This window comes from Syngnathus scovelli, chromosome 4 (genome assembly GCF_024217435.2).
Source record: "Syngnathus scovelli strain Florida chromosome 4, RoL_Ssco_1.2, whole genome shotgun sequence".
Lineage (NCBI taxonomy): Eukaryota > Metazoa > Chordata > Actinopteri > Syngnathiformes > Syngnathidae > Syngnathus > Syngnathus scovelli.
The window spans coordinates 21,721,215-21,741,078 of NC_090850.1; the positions used below are offsets into that span (position 1 = coordinate 21,721,215).

At 44.3% G+C, this 19,864-nt stretch overlaps 2 protein-coding genes across 9 annotated transcripts in view; one reads left to right on the forward strand and one right to left on the reverse strand.

Annotated features, from left to right (window-relative positions):
* Positions 1–7,910: 7,910 nt before the first annotated feature.
* On the forward strand, positions 7,911–11,953 carry dbx1a (developing brain homeobox 1a). Of its 2 annotated transcripts, XM_049717143.2 has the most exons (4): positions 7,912–8,342; positions 8,412–8,516; positions 10,074–10,273; positions 10,942–11,598. In XM_049717143.2, the coding sequence occupies exons 1-4, from the start codon at positions 8,012–8,014 to the stop codon at positions 11,218–11,220; spliced, it is 915 nt and encodes a 304-aa protein (XP_049573100.1). In that variant the 5' UTR covers positions 7,912–8,011; the 3' UTR covers positions 11,221–11,598. The 2 variants fall into 2 exon arrangements, with proteins under 2 accessions (XP_049573099.1, XP_049573100.1); XM_049717142.2 differs by having other exon boundaries at positions 7,911–8,516; positions 10,942–11,953.
* The window catches only part of nav2a (neuron navigator 2a), a 47,088-nt gene continuing 38,861 nt past the window's right edge, over positions 11,638–19,864 (reverse strand). For all 7 annotated transcript variants that reach the window (XM_049717022.2, XM_049717023.2, XM_049717021.2 and 4 more), the window contains 18 exons: positions 19,141–19,164; positions 18,818–18,892; positions 18,302–18,385; positions 18,120–18,243; positions 17,866–18,044; positions 16,327–16,499; positions 15,965–16,118; positions 15,699–15,888; positions 15,508–15,608; positions 15,324–15,419; positions 15,061–15,238; positions 14,743–14,978; positions 14,527–14,678; positions 14,302–14,373; positions 14,045–14,241; positions 13,843–13,961; positions 13,539–13,739; positions 11,638–13,459 (listed from right to left, as the gene is read on the reverse strand). In XM_049717022.2, the coding sequence (XP_049572979.1) occupies positions 13,334–13,459; positions 13,539–13,739; positions 13,843–13,961; positions 14,045–14,241; positions 14,302–14,373; positions 14,527–14,678; positions 14,743–14,978; positions 15,061–15,238; positions 15,324–15,419; positions 15,508–15,608; positions 15,699–15,888; positions 15,965–16,118; positions 16,327–16,499; positions 17,866–18,044; positions 18,120–18,243; positions 18,302–18,385; positions 18,818–18,892; positions 19,141–19,164 (2,481 nt within the window). In that variant the 3' untranslated portion in view covers positions 11,638–13,333. The remainder of the gene's footprint in view (positions 13,460–13,538; positions 13,740–13,842; positions 13,962–14,044; positions 14,242–14,301; positions 14,374–14,526; positions 14,679–14,742; positions 14,979–15,060; positions 15,239–15,323; positions 15,420–15,507; positions 15,609–15,698; positions 15,889–15,964; positions 16,119–16,326; positions 16,500–17,865; positions 18,045–18,119; positions 18,244–18,301; positions 18,386–18,817; positions 18,893–19,140; positions 19,165–19,864) is intronic.

Consider the following 19,864-nt stretch of genomic DNA (forward strand, 5'->3'; position numbering starts at 1 on the left):
CCTCAATAGAAAGTACAGGCTCGATACAATGACGCTGCAAATTAAAAGGGATGACTGTCCAAATGAAATCAAGCGAGGCGGGTCCTTTCGGTCGTCCCCCCCCTTCCCCTGCAACTCTTCAAGACGTTCTCATAACGGAGAGGTGAGGGGAGAGTGAATGGAGGTTTTCTTCCCAGTCCTCCTCGAGATGCTCCTTCTTGCTAATTAACTCGGGCCCCTTTGTGGTGTCCCGTAAGGACGGAGAAGCTCAATAGCGCTTTCTGAATCGGCAAAGCGTCGCCGATCGTCTTCTGCTCTCAAGCTCGCTTCAATCTGCTCTTTGTCACATGTTGCAATAGCGCGTGAATTGATACGGCTTTTGATTAATTAGATCATTGTGCCTCATCAATGTCATTATTTCGGCTCGGCGCTGAGTTCTTGGAAGCGAGCGAATGGAGATTATCCATTTTTTTTGTAGCCTTGTTTGTATGAATTTGAATTTTTTAAATGGATTAAAATTCCATTTTTTTTCCGACCTTCGCTTTCTCAGAGTGACTGCGGAGGATTTACATGAAAGATTGAGCACCCCTCTTACGACAACTGCTAGCTATCATTTATATTCCATCTGTTGGTATTTCGGACATCGTCTGAGATCTCGGACACATGTCGTAAAGCTAATCGGGTTGGACTCGCTAACCGTGACGATGAGATCTGCTTCTGCCGTGATCAATTAGTCTCTGTTCGTCCGCCAGCAAAGTCAAGCAGAACATTCGAAAGGCTGGGAAAGGAAAAGTGGAAGAAATACGAGATACTGTGGAGAAGTAAAGCGGTTCCGTCCTCGACCCAACTCTCGCCGCTTATCTTTGGAGTGGACGCTCTCTCAGACCATTCTTCTCTTCTTGACCTTAAATGTTGAGCCCAGCAGAGCACAGGTCACGCTGCGATCGATGACCTTTAACCTGGCCCGCTCTAGTGGGCTTTTTATGCGAACGCTTTGTAGGCCTGAGCGGCTAAAAATAATGTGCTATAACTTGAAGTGGATTTTGAATTTCCTGATTGTGGGGGAAGTTTGGGCGCCTCACCTACGGCTTATCGGTAAGGCAAGGATGAATGACAGGTCCGAGTCGGAGCACAGGCCGCTGCTCCATTCAAATGAAATTTCAGATTCCGAGCCGGGGGGTCTGCTGAGTGGAAAGTCAGTCACAACGCATTACTGCTGTTTGTCTGACTAAAGACCCCGAGCGTCCCGACGGTCATCATGCATCAGAGAATTTCAACAGGTTCAATGGAGCGGCTGATGGTGCGCATCCGGGTTGAGGAAAGCCCAAAATCGCCCGCCACCTCTGAGACTACGTGACCAATATTTGTCATACTGAAAGTGCTGATCTTTAAATTGCCGGTTTGAATGATTAAAGTTTTTTTTTCCCAACCCAGATTTCTACTGATTTCATTTGCGTGCGGCATAACAACCAAATGCTGCTTCACCATGTTTGCTTTGAAAGCTGGGCTCCACTAAATAATTGACCTGAGTTGACAACCATACTGGGTTTATAAATAATTAGCATATGAATATATTTGACTTGAGCAATGAATGAATTATCAAAATACGTATTATGTATGAATAAATTGACTTTTCAGGGACTCAAGGCTAGTTATGTTTTATGCTAAACGTTGACAAAACTTGCCTTTTGAAATTCCACCGTTGAGCACAAATCCCGTGTAGTTGGAATAATTATCCAGCCGCATCATCCTGCACAAAACAAAAAAAAACTTTCCTTTAATTTTTTGCTCCATCATGTATGTTTCACATAAAAAGCCCTTTCCTAACTGGCAAGTTAAGTCGCTCAACTCTGTTAAATGCCTATTCATGACCACATCAATGTTGTACTTGCCCTGCACACGTCTCGTTATTTGTACAAAAGCCAATTCGAGCGGTCCAGGTCAAAGGTCACCTACTGCAACACCGAGGAGGAAGGTATACATGGATATAAGCCAAATGTTTCGATTTGGATCTTCGATGAAACATGAGAGGCCAAGTACAAAAAATGCTCAACTAGGATCCCTCACACACACACACACTCACAGACAGACACACACACAACGCATGCAAACGGACACTTGTGCAGCCGGAGCAGCCGCCCTGAAAAGATGACTGGTTTCCTGCTGTTATGCAAATGCATCAAAACGCTTGAGTGAGAATTATATATGAATCCAATGAGGCTTTCTCTCTCTTTTAGGAATGCTTAGCCACAAGTAGTGAGAAGGCTCAATGGCAAGCGTCCGCTTCACTCCCCGGCCATGCGTATTATTCAGCTTGACGAGACGCAATCTGACATAAGCACCCGGGCTCACTTTCACCCACCGGCAATCCGATTATATGGCCAACACGGCATCAATGCTGCAGGGCCAACAGGCAGTGAAGTCCGTCAAGCATCCCCTCCTCCACCCAAGCGCCTTCTTTCCCCATTCATACCTTCTTCTTCTACTCCAGATCCCCCTCCTATGCGTGCACACACAAATACACACACACTTCGAGGCCTACAGCCCTAGTAAGCAAAAAAAAACACGATTTTTTTTTATTTTATTTTTTTTTCTGGCCATGTTTGTTTTCATCTCAGAAAAAAACACACAAGCGCAAGATGTGCTCATTTTTAGGGAATCCCCCCCCCCCCGACACACACTTGACTAACAGGCACACACACACAGCTTAAGAATACTCACATCTTGCACACAAGCATATATTAAAACATCTTTCAAACATCTCCGGCTAACAAAGACAGTATTAGGCAGCTGCATGAGGTGCCCCCCTGAACCCTGTCTCAGGCCTGGTCGTTCCATATTACTCAGATATATCTATATCAAATACAGGTTGGCCTGAGGAGAGTCACGGCGAAGGTCAACACCAGACTTGGAAGCTAAACCAGTGTTGACAACCACACAAGTCGGGCTTCTTGAACGTGCTGTGGAGCGACGCTTGGGTGCTCAGACGGGGCAGCGGGTGTTTACATGACGCTACAGCCAAAAAGGCTGCCCGCAGGTGCGAGGGTAGGGGGGGTGCTCTTTGCAAATCCGTGAAACTAATGTAGAGATGAGATTAAACTTGCAGAGGGGCACATTTGCATTTTGCAATTGATTCACATTGTGTCACAGTGGCAAATTGTGAGCGCATGTGTGTGTGCGTGTGTGTGTTACAGTGCTCATCAAGGCGCCTCACAAGGGCTTAATGGAAATCACTGCCGGATTATTGTTAAAACTAGAAGCCCTGCTTTAACGTCAGCGCATCAGCCTCTGAATACTATTTGACGGAAAAGACACAAGCAGTGCTTTAAGTGGAAAATAAGTATTCAATTTATTCGACTGTTGCCAGGTAAATGAAGTGGTGGGTAACAGCAGATTATTGAATTACTTAAATGATCAATAAATTAATAAAGAGATGGATAAAGAGATAAATGAATGAATAAATAAATAAATAAATAAATAAATAAATAAATAAATAAATAAATAAATACTCAAAATGTGGAGTTATGGTTGGTTAGATTTTATGAACACAACCTTAAGTGGCACGATTTTTTAATTTATTTCTTAATTTATTTCTTAATTTCATGTAATTTAAGGCACATCCTTTAAATATGAAAAGTGAATTACAATAATCTAGCCTGTTTCCATATTGAAGAAGAGAAAAATGGAAGGAAAGCTAGCAATTAGTTAGCTAGCTAGCTAGCTGCTAACACCAGAGACTTGTGCCGTATCAAACTGATGGCGCAATTAAGTAGCAGTTTCATAGTGTCATTAATGGAATATGATATGAAGTGAAAATTGATTTCGGGATGTGGTTGATGTTGGTAGCAACTCTGTGAGGGCAATAAAAACTAGCATACTGCAGGCCCAAGAGAAAGAAGTCAAGCTAGCTGTCATAGCACCACACGCCACCAACTTCAAAATAAAAGCTTTTTAGTATTATTTGGCTGCGTGCCCAAGTGGAGTCAGTCAAGTTGGATGAGAGTGAAAGAGAAAACTAAGAAGTTGAACTCCGCTGGCCAAGTCAGAGAGAACAGGTGCAGCGTAAGTTCATACGGAGCGCTTTGTGCACTGACATGGCACCGGTCCATTTGGGGAGAAGTGGAAGGAGGGGGCATGTTTAATACAGAGTTAATATCAATTTAATGCTTGTCACCGCGCCTGTGAGTCTCGGGGCTTTGCTAATTCGCTCGTGTTGTGAGGGGCTTTTGCGCCGCCTGCGCCAGATGCTGCGAGACCTCGGGCGCTGCCCGTGAAGCGAGGTGAAGCCGCGGCCAAAACACCCCGAGTGGGAAACCATGTCAGGGTGAAACCATGCAGGCGGACCAACCCAATGAACTGAAATTGATGGTTTATAAACTTCGCCTAAGATCTTTAGCAACAACGTTAGCCAGCTATTTTTGATGATCAAGTAGAAGCAGGGTGGTAGGGACAAATGATCATCTTGAAGCCTTTGCAAAGTGATGCACTTTAAAAAGTAAGTGCTTTAATGAATTCCAAAGTGTTTAAAGAGCGTGGGTGGGGTCAAACTACACGGTGACTGGTGCGGTGTCACATCACGAGGATACAACCAGTCAGCGCAATCTGTCGCACCAAGGCCGGCTGAAAAGACGGGGAGTTCCCCGTCCTCGCCGCGCCCACGTCACCAATAAATAATGAGGGAATAATAAACAGTAACCACCTGTCGGACTCGGGCCACAATAGGACGACCCATGGAGGGGCTCTCATGCATGGGTAACGTACTCAGCCCCCTTTTCACTTAACGCAACAGAAACACACACAGCACAATGGTGGAGTTCATCTATTTACTAAACTGGACCGTCGCCCTTTTCAGACAAAGAATGCAGACGTCTGATCAAAAGTGTTGACAAATTGAATCGACGATCACACCGATCACGTCTTCTGCAAGCAATGTGTGTCAAGACATGGTATTTGAGTTTGTTTGCTAACAGGCTACATGCTTGTTCGGGCATGATGATGTCAGCGCTGTTTTGAAGGAGGTGGGACAGATGACCCTTGAGCCACTAAGAAAAATTGTTTTTTAATGACATATTGATAGCTGGGTGCAGACTGCTACTTTAAAAATACAATATTGATTATTAAGTGGACTGCTAAATCTATATAAAATTATGCAAACATGGTAGAAGTAGGCTACAGGAGAAAAAAAATCTTGGTCAACGATGTGATTGAGCAAACTATTCTAAATGTTTTTTTTGCAGCGATTCCGAATCGGCCCTTGGTTTTTTTCTCTAGCCCATCAGATTTTCAATAATAATAATAATAATAATAAGTAATATGATAATATGTTTAGTAATATTAAGTAATTTAGTTTTTCTCTGGTAACATATTTAGTCATATTTATTAATGAAGGGTCAGGTTCAGCAACAGTTGGATTTTTCTCTGAAATATCACAGCTATAAATTACAATGTTTACAAATTAAAACACATGGAATAATCGGCATTGAGCAAGCATTTATCGGTCTAAAACATACAAATGAAAATAACTCAAATCTCAAGGCAAAAAAAAGCTAAGACGTTTTCATATTTTTAAACCAGCGTCAAATATGTTTAGGGACACATGAAGCCATCTCCGATTAAGATTTTCTGTCGACCGGCACGATTATTATTATGATAGTTATTATCAATGATTATAATCATCACTCCCCAATGAGACGAAGAAGCACGCGACTGCAGAGTAAGATAACGTCATCGTATGAATCGGAACCGATGCATATGGTTTCATAACCACGCACATTAGCATCCCTATCGGGAGCCATGTTTCTAAAGTGGGCGCACTTATTCCTAATAAATGCGCAGGATAACAAATGATCCGATTGGTGGGTGGGGTGGCTTGGCGGGGACTTGGAGCTCGGGTCTTGTTATACGTTCGCGATGTGCTTTTAATGGCTCTAATTGAGCCTCGGGCAGCTGTTTTAAGAAGCCGGTTCGGACGAGGCAAGCGAGCAAAGCTCATAGAAATTCGTCTCGGTCAGGCCGGGCCGCCCATGCTTCCTGCTAACCATCTGCTTAGCTCGTACAAAGGGAGGATTTTGGGGAGCCAAGTAAAGGAATATGGGCTAATAAAAAAAAAAAAAAAAAAAAAAGGGGGGTGGGGGTGCTTTGAAGGGCTGCTCGCTTCTCGAAGGTGTCTGTGTTGCGCGTCGTGCGCGTGCACGCCGTGCAAGACGCGCCCCTGATAGGCGTTGAGTGATGCGCAAAGGATCATTTCACGGGGGCGTTCCCTGGGAATGATTACTTAAAAAGTGACTGATGTTTGAGCACTCGTCACTATTGGACCTGCTAGGTTAGTGATTTGAGACACAAATGTAATATCCAGTGGATTCATTAAAAAAAAGGTATTCCAGTTTATTTCTATCTAAAACCTGTATAACATGTAATAAAGATTTACAAATGAAACCCTTCCCATCTGTTCTTAACTATTTATAAAATTTCTTTTAAATAAAATGTCCTTTTTTTGTGAGCCTATGCTGTGAGCAAACAAACAAAAAAGTTGGGTGAACTCAGAATTTCAAGGAACTAAACTTTAATCAAATTTTATATTAGGCAGTTTAACAAAAATTCTGTTTTTGAACTCTGCAAGTTTTGGAGAAAACAAATTGCTTACTTTGTTGTGATAACACCCTGTTGCCATAAATGTCAATAATTTATATTTTAAAAAAAGTTCCGACTTAAATGCGCTATCCGTAAATACACGTTTTTCAACAAAATAATAATGATTATTTAAAATACTTTATTTATTTGCGAAATACTCATTTACAGGCGGTTCCATTTTCGGATAAAGATTCAAAATGAGCATTTTTTTAATTTAATGTAGCCTAAACGTGAACTGTGTGTTTATTTTCATGGAAATTATCATGCATTTTGCGTGCGTGCACTGTCCTTTTGCTCCGAATTTTCTGCTTGAACACTTTTGCGAGGTAAAGCTGACAGAACACGACGATCAGGGCCCAAGTGGCATTAATGCGAGTTTTATTTGAGCGCTCAGCAGTCTGCTCATATGAATGCGTTTGAAATCAAATCACAGATGCACTTTTATTCAGCCGGTTAAAATAGCAGAACAAAACCGTCTTTAGAAATACGGCTTCTTTTTTTTTTCTCTCCCTTCCCTCTTGGAAGCGGGGAGAGGGAGGCAGAGAAAGGCCGTCCGAGGGGGCGCCTCCTGCGCAGCTGAGGCTGACAGTTAAAGTTCATGCTCCTAACAGGATCAGCGGCGCACACTTCTCCTGTTGTGCGTGGCGAGCCGCGCTTGTGCACAAAGTGATATTTAACACATCTGTTAAAGCGTTTTGATAGCGACAATCCCGTTAAGACATTATTCCATGACCGGGGCCAGATTGAGTGTTGAAAATCCCATGAAACCCTAAAAACTCATTTGCATTTTGGAAGCGTCTCGACGAATCCAAGAAAAAAAAAAAAAAAAAAAACACTAATACGATCGTGATATATTATTATCCTTCATCGGTGAAGAATGGACAAGGACAAATTTTCTTTTTATAACAGTATTTTTACCATAAACCCATCTCCTATTATAAATTAATTGAAAGGAATGAGGGGAAAGTGTCCTAATGAAAATCGCACATAATGAGACAATATGTAAAGATTGGTCTTTAATTAGGCAGCGATAGCCCGGGCCCGACACAATAGGGTGAAAGGAAAGAGGTCCATATGCAAAACCGATGAGTGGACCTCCTTTGTGGTGGCCACATTGTGTCTTGCTTGCTTATGAAGTCGAATGCAATCATAAATTGCACTCCCCGGCCAATGGCAGCTCACTATGAAAGCTGCCCGTGAGGAGAACTTTGTTTGGCTCCATTGTTGAGCCTGTCAGGCCCGAGAGGGGTGGGCGTCGAGGGGGTTGCGGTGGGGGTCTGCCGCTATAAAGCTCCTGCGCCCACAGTGAGGAGACCACAGAGGACTTTGCAAACACTCGACGACACCATCTCCCCTCGCTAAGACACGCGGAGTAATTCTCCTCAGGCACGAGTCCGGGACCATGATGATCCCAAGCGTCATCGCGCCCCCCGCCCTCTACCCGGGCCTCTACCGGCCAGCAGCTCTCCCGCTTCACCACAGCTTGCCCGCCGCCTTGCCGACCCATTCCAGCTTCCTCGTGGAAGATCTACTCCGGATAAGCCGACCAGCCGCGTTCTTGAACCGGACGCCGCCGAGCGCAGCCACCACCTGTTCTTTCGCGGACGTGCGCATGGATCGAGGTTCGCCCACCGTTACGCGCGAGTCGTGCTCGCCCAAAACTTCAAGCAGCAAGGACGCCACTTTCCTCAAGTTTGGAGTGAGCGCCATCCTTGCGCCTTCACCAAAGACACGTAAGTTCTCCCGCGAGTCTGCCCGTCGCGGCAGCGCGCTCCAATCTAACTTGTCCCGTCCCTCCGCAGCGCCCTCCCCCCAGACGCTCCACAGCATGCACTCCAAGAGCTTCCACGTCCCCTGCTTTGACGGAACCTTGCAGCCCATGTTCCGGACGCCTTACTTACACCCAGGTAGACATGCTCTCACCCCTCCACCTTCTTCCCAAAATAGAAACACTCAGAGAAGGAAAAAAAAAAAGTGTGATTCTCTAATGGCCTCTGGCCCAGACCCACCTACCTCCTAATTAACCAATTATCCTTAATCGTCACGCTCTAAATTAGAGGCGGGGCGGCCGGTTACAGCCCCCCAGCTTCCCATTGAGGGGCGTTTTTTTAGGGGGTATTTTTTTTCCCACAGAGCCGGGGGGCCACCGGGCCGCAGTAGCTGCCAACAAAAGTTTTTTTCGGCACCGTGACCAATTTGGTCAGGCCCCACTGGGGTGAACCACCCACCCCGGAGAGTGACTTTTACCAGTCATGCACTAATTTCCCCATTAGGCGCCATTGAGAGATTTCTATATTCTCACAAGACCACATAGAGCAGGGGTGTCAACGTCATTTTTGTCCAGGGTCACCTATGGTTTCGACATTGTAAAGCCATTTAAATTTGGAACAAATCGACGGAGAACTTGTTTTGAAATCCAAAGTCAATAGTTGTTGCACTATTTAAAAATAGCTCTGTGATAATATGTTCTGAGGACCCCACTTTTTTATATTGCATTTGTGGAATTTGAATTAAGCAGGAAAAACTAACAATTTTTATTCATCTCAGAGGGGGTGGCCATTTTGCTACTTGTTGTCGACTGCGAATGACATCACGGCTCACCTGGGTTTGGTCATGTGACTTCACAATTAGGAATAATGATGTCATTTTCAATTAACGGCGAGTTCAGCAAGAAACAAATAAAGGCATATTTGCCTACTTTACGCACGCACCCATAAAATTAGTGACTGGAAGTGGCCCATGCTGTTAAATTGGGGTCCAATCAGAACCAACATGACATCAAGTTGCTTCTTGTTTCCAAAAAATGCATTAAAATGCCCTCGCTGAGGATGTTTTTGCTTACAAACTCCTCTCTGCCTCTTTTTTTTTTGCCCCTCCAGCGAGCCAGTGGTGAGATGAAGAATAATCTCTTAGAAAAGTCTATAAAAGTCTTTCATTCAGACTAATCATAATGGAGTCCCTTTTATGGGCTGGACTGAATGGGCCAACAAAGAAACTCGGCGTCCTCAATAGCTTTTCGTGTTCATTTAATGAAAATGATTTGAGGGCACCACGAAGAAGAAGAAGAGAAAAAAAAGCACCCCCCTTTTTTTTTTGTGGGCATCAGTATTCTGGTATGCAGTTGTGTTTAGTTTAAAAGTGTAAATCTCCTTTTGTGGCCGTAATATATGGCCTTCGCCGCCTGTCCAGAGTCTTTTCTGTGTTAGTTCATTACTACACAATTACCGTTCACGCTTTATTAACTCCTCTATCCGCCCACACAGGCCTCCTTCAAGGAAACGCTGGCTCGTTTGCATACCAATGCTCCCAATGTGCTAATTAGTCACCTCGTGCCATTTCACTCCAAAAAAAAAAAAAAAAAAAAAGAGCCCCACCGCCAGCACCCTCAATGAACAACACATGGATATGTCATTAAATTAGTGCCTTTGTTATTTACCTTCTTTTTTTTTTTCTTTTCTTGCCAGCATCCTCTGCCGTGCCAATCCCGGGAACTTTCTCTTGGCCACTGGCCGCCAGAGGGAAGCCCCGCAGAGGGATGCTCCGGAGGGCTGTCTTCTCCGACGTGCAGCGCAAAGCTTTGGAGAAGATGTTCCAAAAACAAAAGTACATCAGCAAGCCGGACAGAAAGAAGCTGGCGTCCAAACTCGGCTTGAAAGATTCACAGGTAAAAACATCTTCATATATCGCACATGCTGTTTTTCATTGGATTGTTTTATATTTAGTGTTTTTCATATTTACCGCAAGTGATTGACAGTTTTGTCAATCCGTGGCGTTTTTTCAGATTGTATCTTTTCAGACTTGCAATGTTTTAGTAAAAAAAATCGAAAACAAATTAATCTCCTTAAAATATTTGTTTAGAAATTTATTTTGAAAAGTGACCCCAATACGCATTCTAAACAACACCCGGAAGTTCAGTGGGAGTCGCTGTGTTTACGCGATACATTTAAATATTTCAACAAGCGCAGTAAAAAAAAAAAATGAATTTACAGACATAGAATATAAATATGAATAAAACAAACCGTGGGGAAAAACAAATTGGCAGACATAAATGAAAAACGTTGCGGAGATAAGTTAACGGGTGCGTTGCCTGTCATGTAATAATCTGTCTGTTGATCTTAAATTATGTACATCAAAAAAGAAGAAACAATAAATATGCACCAAAATAAATATTTAAATTGCAAATAAGTCGAACTTACTAAAGATACCTGAACCTTTAGCAATTTAAAACCTCATTTTGACAATCACGGGTTTACGTAATTGCATAATGACGTCATCACGCACTTTTTGGCTCCATTCATGCACCTTACCTGCTTTGGCTTTTTTGCTCTCCAGGTGAAAATTTGGTTCCAAAACAGGCGAATGAAATGGAGGAACTCGAAGGAGCGCGAGCTGCTCTCATCCGGCGGCTGCCGCGAGCAGACGCTTCCCACCAAGGCCAACCCGCACCCGGATCTCAGCGACGTGGGCAAGAAGTCTGAAGACGACGAGGAGGACGAGGAGGAGACATTTGGCAGGCAGACGACAGGTTCCTGCGGCGTCTCGTCGCCGTCGCTCTCCAGCAAGCACTCGGACTTCTCAGAGTCAGACGAAGAGGAGATCACCGTCTCGTAGTATTCCACATTTAACAAGACTTTTCCAGGACACATTTGGAAGAAGATACCGCTCCAACTCACGACGCCGCGGACGCCGATTAGTTTCCCCATTCAAAAAAGTTCCAGCGCATGCGCACTCGCACCGGACAGAATCTGCTTCTGATCTCCCATTTTGCTGTTTTTGCACAGCTTCGTTCCAATGTACAGCGTTTTTGTACAATTTTGTATGGAATTTTATGCCAATTGAGTTCATTTTACCTTCACCCTGAATAGAGTTGTTTATTGAAAAAGATGTAGCTATTTCATTAATAATTTATATGAATTACTTTAATACGTATGGTGTATATATGTTCATTTGACTTTTTTGTACAAATACCAAATAAACATGTACATTCAAGTGTGTGTCTTGTAATAAAAAGTCAACAGTGATACCAAATCCAATCATAAATAACCTTTTTTTTTAATTGAACCACAATAACTTAAGACTAAGACAGTGATATCCGAATCTCAGCGATGACAAAAAGCACCTCAGTGCTCAGATGTAGAGACTGTACACAAAATACTTCTTTTCAAGTACTGTAACAAATCAGCTAGAAAAGTGTCGGCAAAAAACGCTGAAATATCCTTAACTATTTACAAGGTATGTTACATAGCAAAGAAGGCTAAACATTCATTGAGCTTGTAAGTAAAAAAAACAGATAATAGTTAAATGCTTGAATAATATCAACAACTCTCAAGTCTCTTTTGTGCTTAGGAGGACCCACACAAACACACTCAACAGACGGGCCGGGGTCACAAACGCGACATGCTTCCATGCTGCACGTCAATCTCAGCAGTGCACATTCAGCTTTTGGCTTCCACTCAAGATCCCGATGAATGTTGCATAGAATCGGTGGCGGAAACAAAGACATTGGATTGAAGCGAAATGCTGAATAACATGACTTTTTTTTTTTTTTAACTGCTTGACTGCACAACCTTAAAGGCAGATGTGAGGTTTAAAATAAAAAAAAGTCTTCTTATATTAAACCTCACATATTCTCACAATCAATACTTATAAACAAAGCAGCACTCATTTCAACACGTCCCTCTAAATCTTAACAGAACGTGATCAAAAACTCTTTCAGGATGGGATGAGGTATAAAAGTTACCAAAGCACTCCACATTTAATTTGGAACAACAAGCATATTCAAAATACACTGTAGCCATCTTTTCTTATTTCCACAAGCTCGGGCCCAAGTATGCAAATCCAACTTTCATTCACTCCTTCTCTTCATTCTCACAGTATTGGTGTTGATGAATTGTCGACAGTTCTCCTCAAAAACTTTGGAGACAAAGTCGACTCAGAGCCCTCCATGTTTACAAAAGCCTTTGAGATCAAGACACAAAGAACCCAAACGCATCTGTTGAAAATAAAGTAAGGCATTTTTTGTTTGAACTGAGTACAGCACCGATAGGTCTTTGTGCTACGAATGATCATGAAGATATTATGGAGTCTCATGTGGAGGTAAAAGCATGCAGAAGTTTACCGTAAACATGGAATTAATGCAAAATTCTGCCTAATGACATGAGGCCTATTTCACTCCTCTTTTTTTAATATATATATATTTTACACCTGGGTACTTATTCTGATTATCATTTTTTTTTTTTTGCTACAGTGTTTGCTGGCTTTGCTACATCATCATGCACATAAAAATAATCACTGAGTGAATGAATGAATTTAATGGCGTAATGGTGTCTGTCAATCGTAGCGAGTAAACTTTTCAGTAGAGCGTGTGTCGCCACCTGCAGGCCTGATAGGTGCACTGCCGCCTGATGACGTAACTTGGCGGTGATAGATTGATGGCTGGTGCTGATCGCGATGAACATTAGGAGGCTGTGTGCTTTAATTCTGTCGGACGCTGATGTCAAAAGCTCCTTCGCAGAGGAACCGCGGGCCACAGTGGTGAAAAACAAACAAGAAAATTATAAAAACAAAACAGTGCAGCAGAAAACTTGAATCGCCTTTTGTCCTCTGAAATGTCTGTCTTATAAATATTTGGGTTGCCTGCACCCAAATTAAGGTGGCTGGATTTTTTTGTGGCATGATAATCAAGTTCTCACAGTGAGAGCAGTCCGTCGGTGCCCTGAATGCATCACAGGGTGGACTCCAGCGACGTGTCCAAGATGTCGTCCTGGTGGCTGTTGCTGTTGGAGTCGCTGTCGTAGCTCTGAGGGCTTGACGACGTGGCGGCCTCCTTCAGGCGCATCAGCATGTTCATCTAGAGGATTATATTTTTGGGTTTTTCTCCATTAATCCTATAAGTGAGGTGTAAAAGGTGAAATTCCAGGATGACTCACCAACGGGTCTGCGTCACTGTCGCTTTGAGGCGGCTCTTTCCGGACTCCTTCTCTCGGGGCCGAGTAGCCATCGAAGCCCACGTCTTCTGGTCTCAGCTGCAGCAACGGGGGCCAATCGGCTGGAGCGGGCGTAGCTGACCACGGGTAGGTGTCGATCACCCAGGAGGCGGGGTCCTCCCACGCGGCTCTCCGGCCATACAACTGAAGAGCAGAAGAAGTTTGATTGCCATCAAGAATCTGCTTCATTGACATTATTTTTGTTTCTCTGACAGAGTTGAGGATGAGGAGGGAACGGTTGCGTTACCTGCAGTCCTTCTCGAACAGCCTCCAGCATGTACGGAATGATGGAGTAATTCCAGAGATCAGTGAACCAAACCCTGGATCCCTCCACGTCAATCGGACAGGACAGGAAGAGACGAGGACCTGTCAGCAACAAGGTGCAGACCTGAGTGATCGGCCGCTTCTCCACGTCCTCCGACCGATCCACAAAAGAGTGAAGCTCTCACCTATGGTCACATCCGAGGAGCTGTGCATCTCCAGGAACCGGTTGAGATGTTGCCACACCCTCGGGATCCACTCGATGATCTTCACCAGCTCCACGTTACGCGTTCGGCTGCCAATTTCCACCTCGATCAGCTTCCTCCGAAGGAAGCGTCCCAGGAAGCCTTTGACCGGCTCCGTGTGGTTGGCGCACAGCACCCACCTGATGACATCACTCAGCTCAAATTCCGGAAGAACTTTTCAGTCGGGAGTTCAAGCTTACCTGAAGTTGTGGTGAAGTTGCAAGTTGGGCGCAGACGAGGTAGCTTGACTCATGGTGCCGATGATATACGGGCTGATGAGACACAATGCACATCGGTCAGATCTTCATAACAACTTCCAAATTTAGACTTACGCAATTTGGGACAGACCATTAGGTACACCTCCACAATCAAGCTCAAGATCTGAATTCTAGTGGTGGCCAAGACCCAGTTTGAGTGGAACCAACCTGTGCTTGTGGCTGCTGTTAAAGACGCCGTTGAAGATCTCGCTGAGTGAGCTGACGTGGTGCAGGTTGTCCAGGATGACCACTAGAGGGCTCTCCTCACCCAACACCCCGCTGCACTGCTCGGCTAATCCCGACAGATACTGCCGGAGCTCCTACCGGGAGGGATCGCAGCATGTTAGATGCCACATAAATTTCAAATAACCTTTATGTGTTCACCTTGCTGGATTTGTGATCCACGTTGAACGTGACGATGGCGTGAGGGGTCAGAGGTCGGCCCTCGAGTAGCAGTAGGTGTTGAGAAAGCTGATTGGCCAGGTACGTCTTTCCTGTGCCGCTGGGGCCCGACAGGATGACCCTGCGGTGCTCCCTCAGCAGGGAGACGTAGCGCTGCAGCATCGGTTTTGGGATGAGCGTGTCGAACACCAGCGAGTCCACGCTGTCACTGCTCGCGCCTGCGGACACAAATGAATGAATAGACGGAAAACGACATAAATGGATCTTCAGCGTGAGGACGCCTGGATGACATCTTGATACCTTTGAGCTGGATGTTGATGGTGTTGCTGTCTCCGACCAGGTAGCCACAAGGTAGCAGCTCGGGGGTGTGAGCGGCGCCGGGGCTCCGAGGCCTATGGATGTCTCCGATGTTGTATCCCTCCACGCTGTCTGTGCTAAGGCCCAGCTGGCTTACCGGGTCCACGTGGGTGATATACTCCTAGTGGACAGCGAGTGCATAACAATTAGAGTAAGATCTTTTCAGAATTTAATCATGTGATCAGGTATTTCAAATTGTCACTTACTTTGAAAAGACGTCGGACCACTCCGTCCAACACGTCCCATTTGGTCTTGCCGCTGACACCGATGCACCCGATCAGAAAGCTCGGAGAGCGCGCCTCCTGCCGTTGACAAACAGCCATCTTGATTTCAACATCGAAATGTAGACGACGGCAGCTCTGCTAGCATTGAACTGCTTTGTTGTCTTACCTGCGGCCACAAAGCGTCGCCGTCAAGGCTGACGACGATCTTCACGCGGCGACCTTCTTTCCTCACACCTCCCTCTCCACCCGTGTCATCCAACAGCATGTCTGACAACAACAGAGCAGAAGCTGGATTAAATTCTGATGGTCCATTTTATCTGGACTTTATCATTTTCCACATTTTTGGAATGCTCTTACCAAGACTGGTGGATTCGCTGGTAGCCAAGTTCAGACTGTGCTGTGAGATCCCCACATTGGCTCCAGGAGCCTGCTGGCTGTGCGTATGAGGGGGAGGGGACGAGGAGATGGACACTTGGGAGCCCGTCCTGCTTCCTTGATTCTCCAACTTCAAACGATCATTCTCCGCCTTCAGCTTCTCAATCTCCAGCTGTAGACACAAGAATGGGCACGTTCAAGTCGGAAACGGGCGTCTGGTGACGAATTATTTGTCTGTGCCCTCCAACCTGCATTCGGTTCATGGCCTCTCGTAGCTGGTCGAGCTGATGGGCGGAGCTGAGCGCTTCCAGGCGGATATCTGTCAGTTTCATCTCCTTCTCCCTGAGCTCACTCCGCAGCTGCATTACGGTCTCCGCCTCGCTGTCCAAACATTCAGACAATCTGGGAGTGTTTAAAAAAAGAAATTTTAGGCACGATATCATTCAAAGGTGTGTAAAACATTGAGTCAGATTTGTTTCTACCACTAGGGGGCATTAGCATTTCATGTTAGATGGTACATTTTCTTTTCGATTTCACAGCTCAGAACGTGAAGGAACTTGCAAGCTTTCCAACTGATATTTAACGACAAAATCCAAAAGCGTTTACGTACAGCGAATTGGAGTGTGTGTTCCTGAGCATGTGGTTGGTCGCGCCGGTCCCGTTGTGAGGCAGTTTAGGAGAGGAGGGCAGCGAAGAATCCGTCATCTCCTCGATGTCCGAGTGGGATGAAGCTGATTTGGGAGATTTCTTCTTGCTGAACGCCTGTTTGAAGGAGCTTCGCAGCTGCAGGCAAAAAAGAAAAAAAAAAACAGAAAGAAAGAGTGAGAAACATAAAATTAGTGTTCAAGGCTTGGATGCAGTCCAAAAATAAGATCAGGGAGGAGGTGCAGGGTCATGCCAGGAAAAGCAGTGGAAGTTGGCTCTGAAAAAATGCTGGACAAATATTGTTTCTCTCCAAATATGATTAATTAGGAAGGAATATTTGCATGGTCTTATAATTAAATTCGCTACAGTGATAAAAATGATGGTGGAAAGTTTCCTATCTTTTCAAGAGTCACAACCACTTATTTATTTTTATTTATTTTTTCATTTTATTTATGTATTTTTTCATTTTATTTATTTTTAAAATTTATTTATTTATTTAATTTTTAACATTTTATTTATTTATTTATGAACAGAATGACTATTATCGCTTTTATCAATTCTCAAGAACTCTTAACACATCCAAAATGATTTTCCCCAAGAGCGTGAACGTATTTCAGGGTGTTTTGATTCCCTTGAATTAAAAGAGCTCCGAGTCCTACGAAAGGAGGAGTGGTGAGTAAAGGGAAGCGGTGCTGAGGAGAGGAAAGGAAGTAAGTTGGTCAAAAAAAAAAAAAAAGGAAATAGGTTAGTATCCTAAAAAAAAAAAAAAAACGGGTTCTGCAGCATTTAGCAATCAGGATGCACTAATCTTACCTCGTAGACCTGCACCATGAAGCGAAGCAAAATGAAGACAGGAGAGACAAAACAGCACAAGTCGTGCCGGTGTTAATGTGTTATGGCGACACAAAAGTTCGAGCCGAGCCGGGTCCGAAGCAGATTAGCCGGACTTTGTTGACTGCAACGTTTCTGAACTATGAAGGACCCTCGCATGAGTGCAAGCTTACTACCCAGACATGGGGGAGGGAGGGGCGAGCGGGGGGGGGGGGTGTTTATTATCGCAGGAAACGTGACACAAGCTCTCATCTTTTAACACCAGCACAAAGCAGCTCTAAGCTCCGCCTCCAGTTCTACATTCTGATCGGGTTCTGACCACACAAGCGGCTGGCTAACACCACATAGCGCGTGATGACAGAAGTTGCATACGTCATCGTCTCGGACTTGTCCTCCGGTGCATAAGAGTGTCTAACAAAGAAGGAAGAATTATTGACGAAAGATCAGACAAAGAGTTTTTGAAATATGTAGAAAAGTCACGGGAGCTACCGTAAGAGGAGTTTTGACCTGCGAATGACGGAAAAAACCGCAAAAATCAAATAGATGAGTCACCTTTTCCCCTGTGAAAGATGTCTGACGAGGAAACGTGCAAGGCCAAAGCACAAAAGGACAAAAAAAAAAAAAGAAAACATGTCTGGTTGGCCTCTGGTGTAAATCTGACACTTTGTCTTACCCAATTCTTCTTGTTTTTCTTCTTATTTTTAGCATCGGCGTCCATGTTGGAGCCCACGCTGGAATGGCTGGTGGCGCTAGCTACGCTGCTGACGCTGTCGGAGGAATGCTGCCTCCTGATTCGTAGATCTGGTTGCTTCTGCTGTTGCTGCTGATGATGAACGCTGCCGTTACTGCTACCTGAACGCGAGCAACAAAATCGGTTCAAAGAAACATCTCTGGATTTGATTTTCAATAATAGAAGATCATTTCTACCTGTCCTTTCCACTTTGGATGTAAGCTCAGGTGTGTTGATGACCCCGTTGATGGCGGCTTGAGCGACAGCGTTCTGCTTCTTCAGCAGCTCGATGGTCCTCCTCAGCTCGTTCAGCTCAGAATCCTGTCGAATCAAAACGTGAGCATTCAAACAACGACTTTCGGCATTCAACGTTTCCCACCTTTTGCTCAGCCGTCAAGGTGAGACTCTTCAACCTGATGGTCATGTTGCCCAAACTCTGCTCGAACGCCGCCACCAGGTGAGCCTGAGGGACAAGCACAAATCACAGCTGCTTTTACGTGTCTCATGTCTGATTCAACAAAATCCATGGTAACCTAGCTTGTGTATCTACGCCCCTGCCACACACACACACACATACTTTGTAAATCTTGAGGGCACATCTGCACCAGCTTCACAGCAGTGTGCCAAGACATGACTCTGCTGTAATCTAAGACCTTTGGCTTCGCCACATATCTTTCGCCCTCAGTTAAAGCACGCCGTGCACCGACTCAGGCGGCAGATAAGCGTTGAAGCGTAGCAAAACTTGTGCAATATAACACTGAAGAAAAAGTGGCTGGCTTGCGTTGACTCCATTTCACAAGTGGTTGCATGAATTAAGACCATGTGAATCCAGATATTTTTTTACAAGTAGACTATGCCTCGACTAAAATCAAAGTTGATTTGCACGTTGACTCACGTTGGCGCTCAACTGTGTCGTCAGGGCGGAAACTTTCTCTTGGGAGGCATCTAGCTCCCGGCGTAACTTGCGGATCTGAGAACATGGAAAAAAAAAATCCAACATGAAAGACACAGACATGAAAGCAGACGTGCTTGGCCCATAAAAAAAAAAAAAAAAAAAAAAGCTGCAATTTGCACGTGGGTAAAAATGATGTATGATAGGGGCCTCCAAAGTGGAGCTACAAAAGTGTTCAGGAACTGAAGAACCTGTGGAGGTGTGCAACCGTGAAAATGTTCCTCCGACTCTTGAACGTAAAAAATTAAAGAGAAGGCAAAAATTACCTCAGACTGAGATTTCTCCTCATTCTATAAAAGACAGACAGAAAAAAAAAAGAATCGTTATGGGATGTCCCGACACTTGAAAGCAAGCCAAGATCACATGTCTAAACTCATGTTCTAGATTTCAGGTTTATAAAGTCAAAATTGTGTGGTGTACGATATCTGGAAAGCAGAGCTTCCGTCCTGAAGGCATTTCGCTGACATATCGCAACACGAGAGCGTGTCCTATTGTCGCCGTTGTGACAATACTGAGAAAGACGAAGCTCGGGCCAACGCAACACACCCTGCTGCTGTTTCTTAAAACAAAGAAACATGCGACGCCCATATTTACTGTACTACATGGATAATTAAGAATTCTTTACTTAACATTTCCTCTGTCTTCATAAAATTAAAAAACAGAAAATCGGTATGTTGGACTTCACAATTTTGTAATAAGTCAATATTATTTGATTTCATCTTGGTTAAAAACTAAATATAGATTTTCCAGGAAGAGGAGTAGACTTCCAGAAAATCCATTATCTGAAACTCTATTTATATTTTTAATAGCATTAGAATTTCCCAATCGCACGGAAAGCCTTCACAAAATTAGAATTATGTGTAATGATTTTTTTTTTCTTCCTCTGGCAGCAGCCACCTATCGTGACATCTAAAAATTCCTAAGCGTGTGGTCATGTGAAGTTCATTGAAAGCACACACGCACACACAGCTGTCAATCAAGCGCACATGA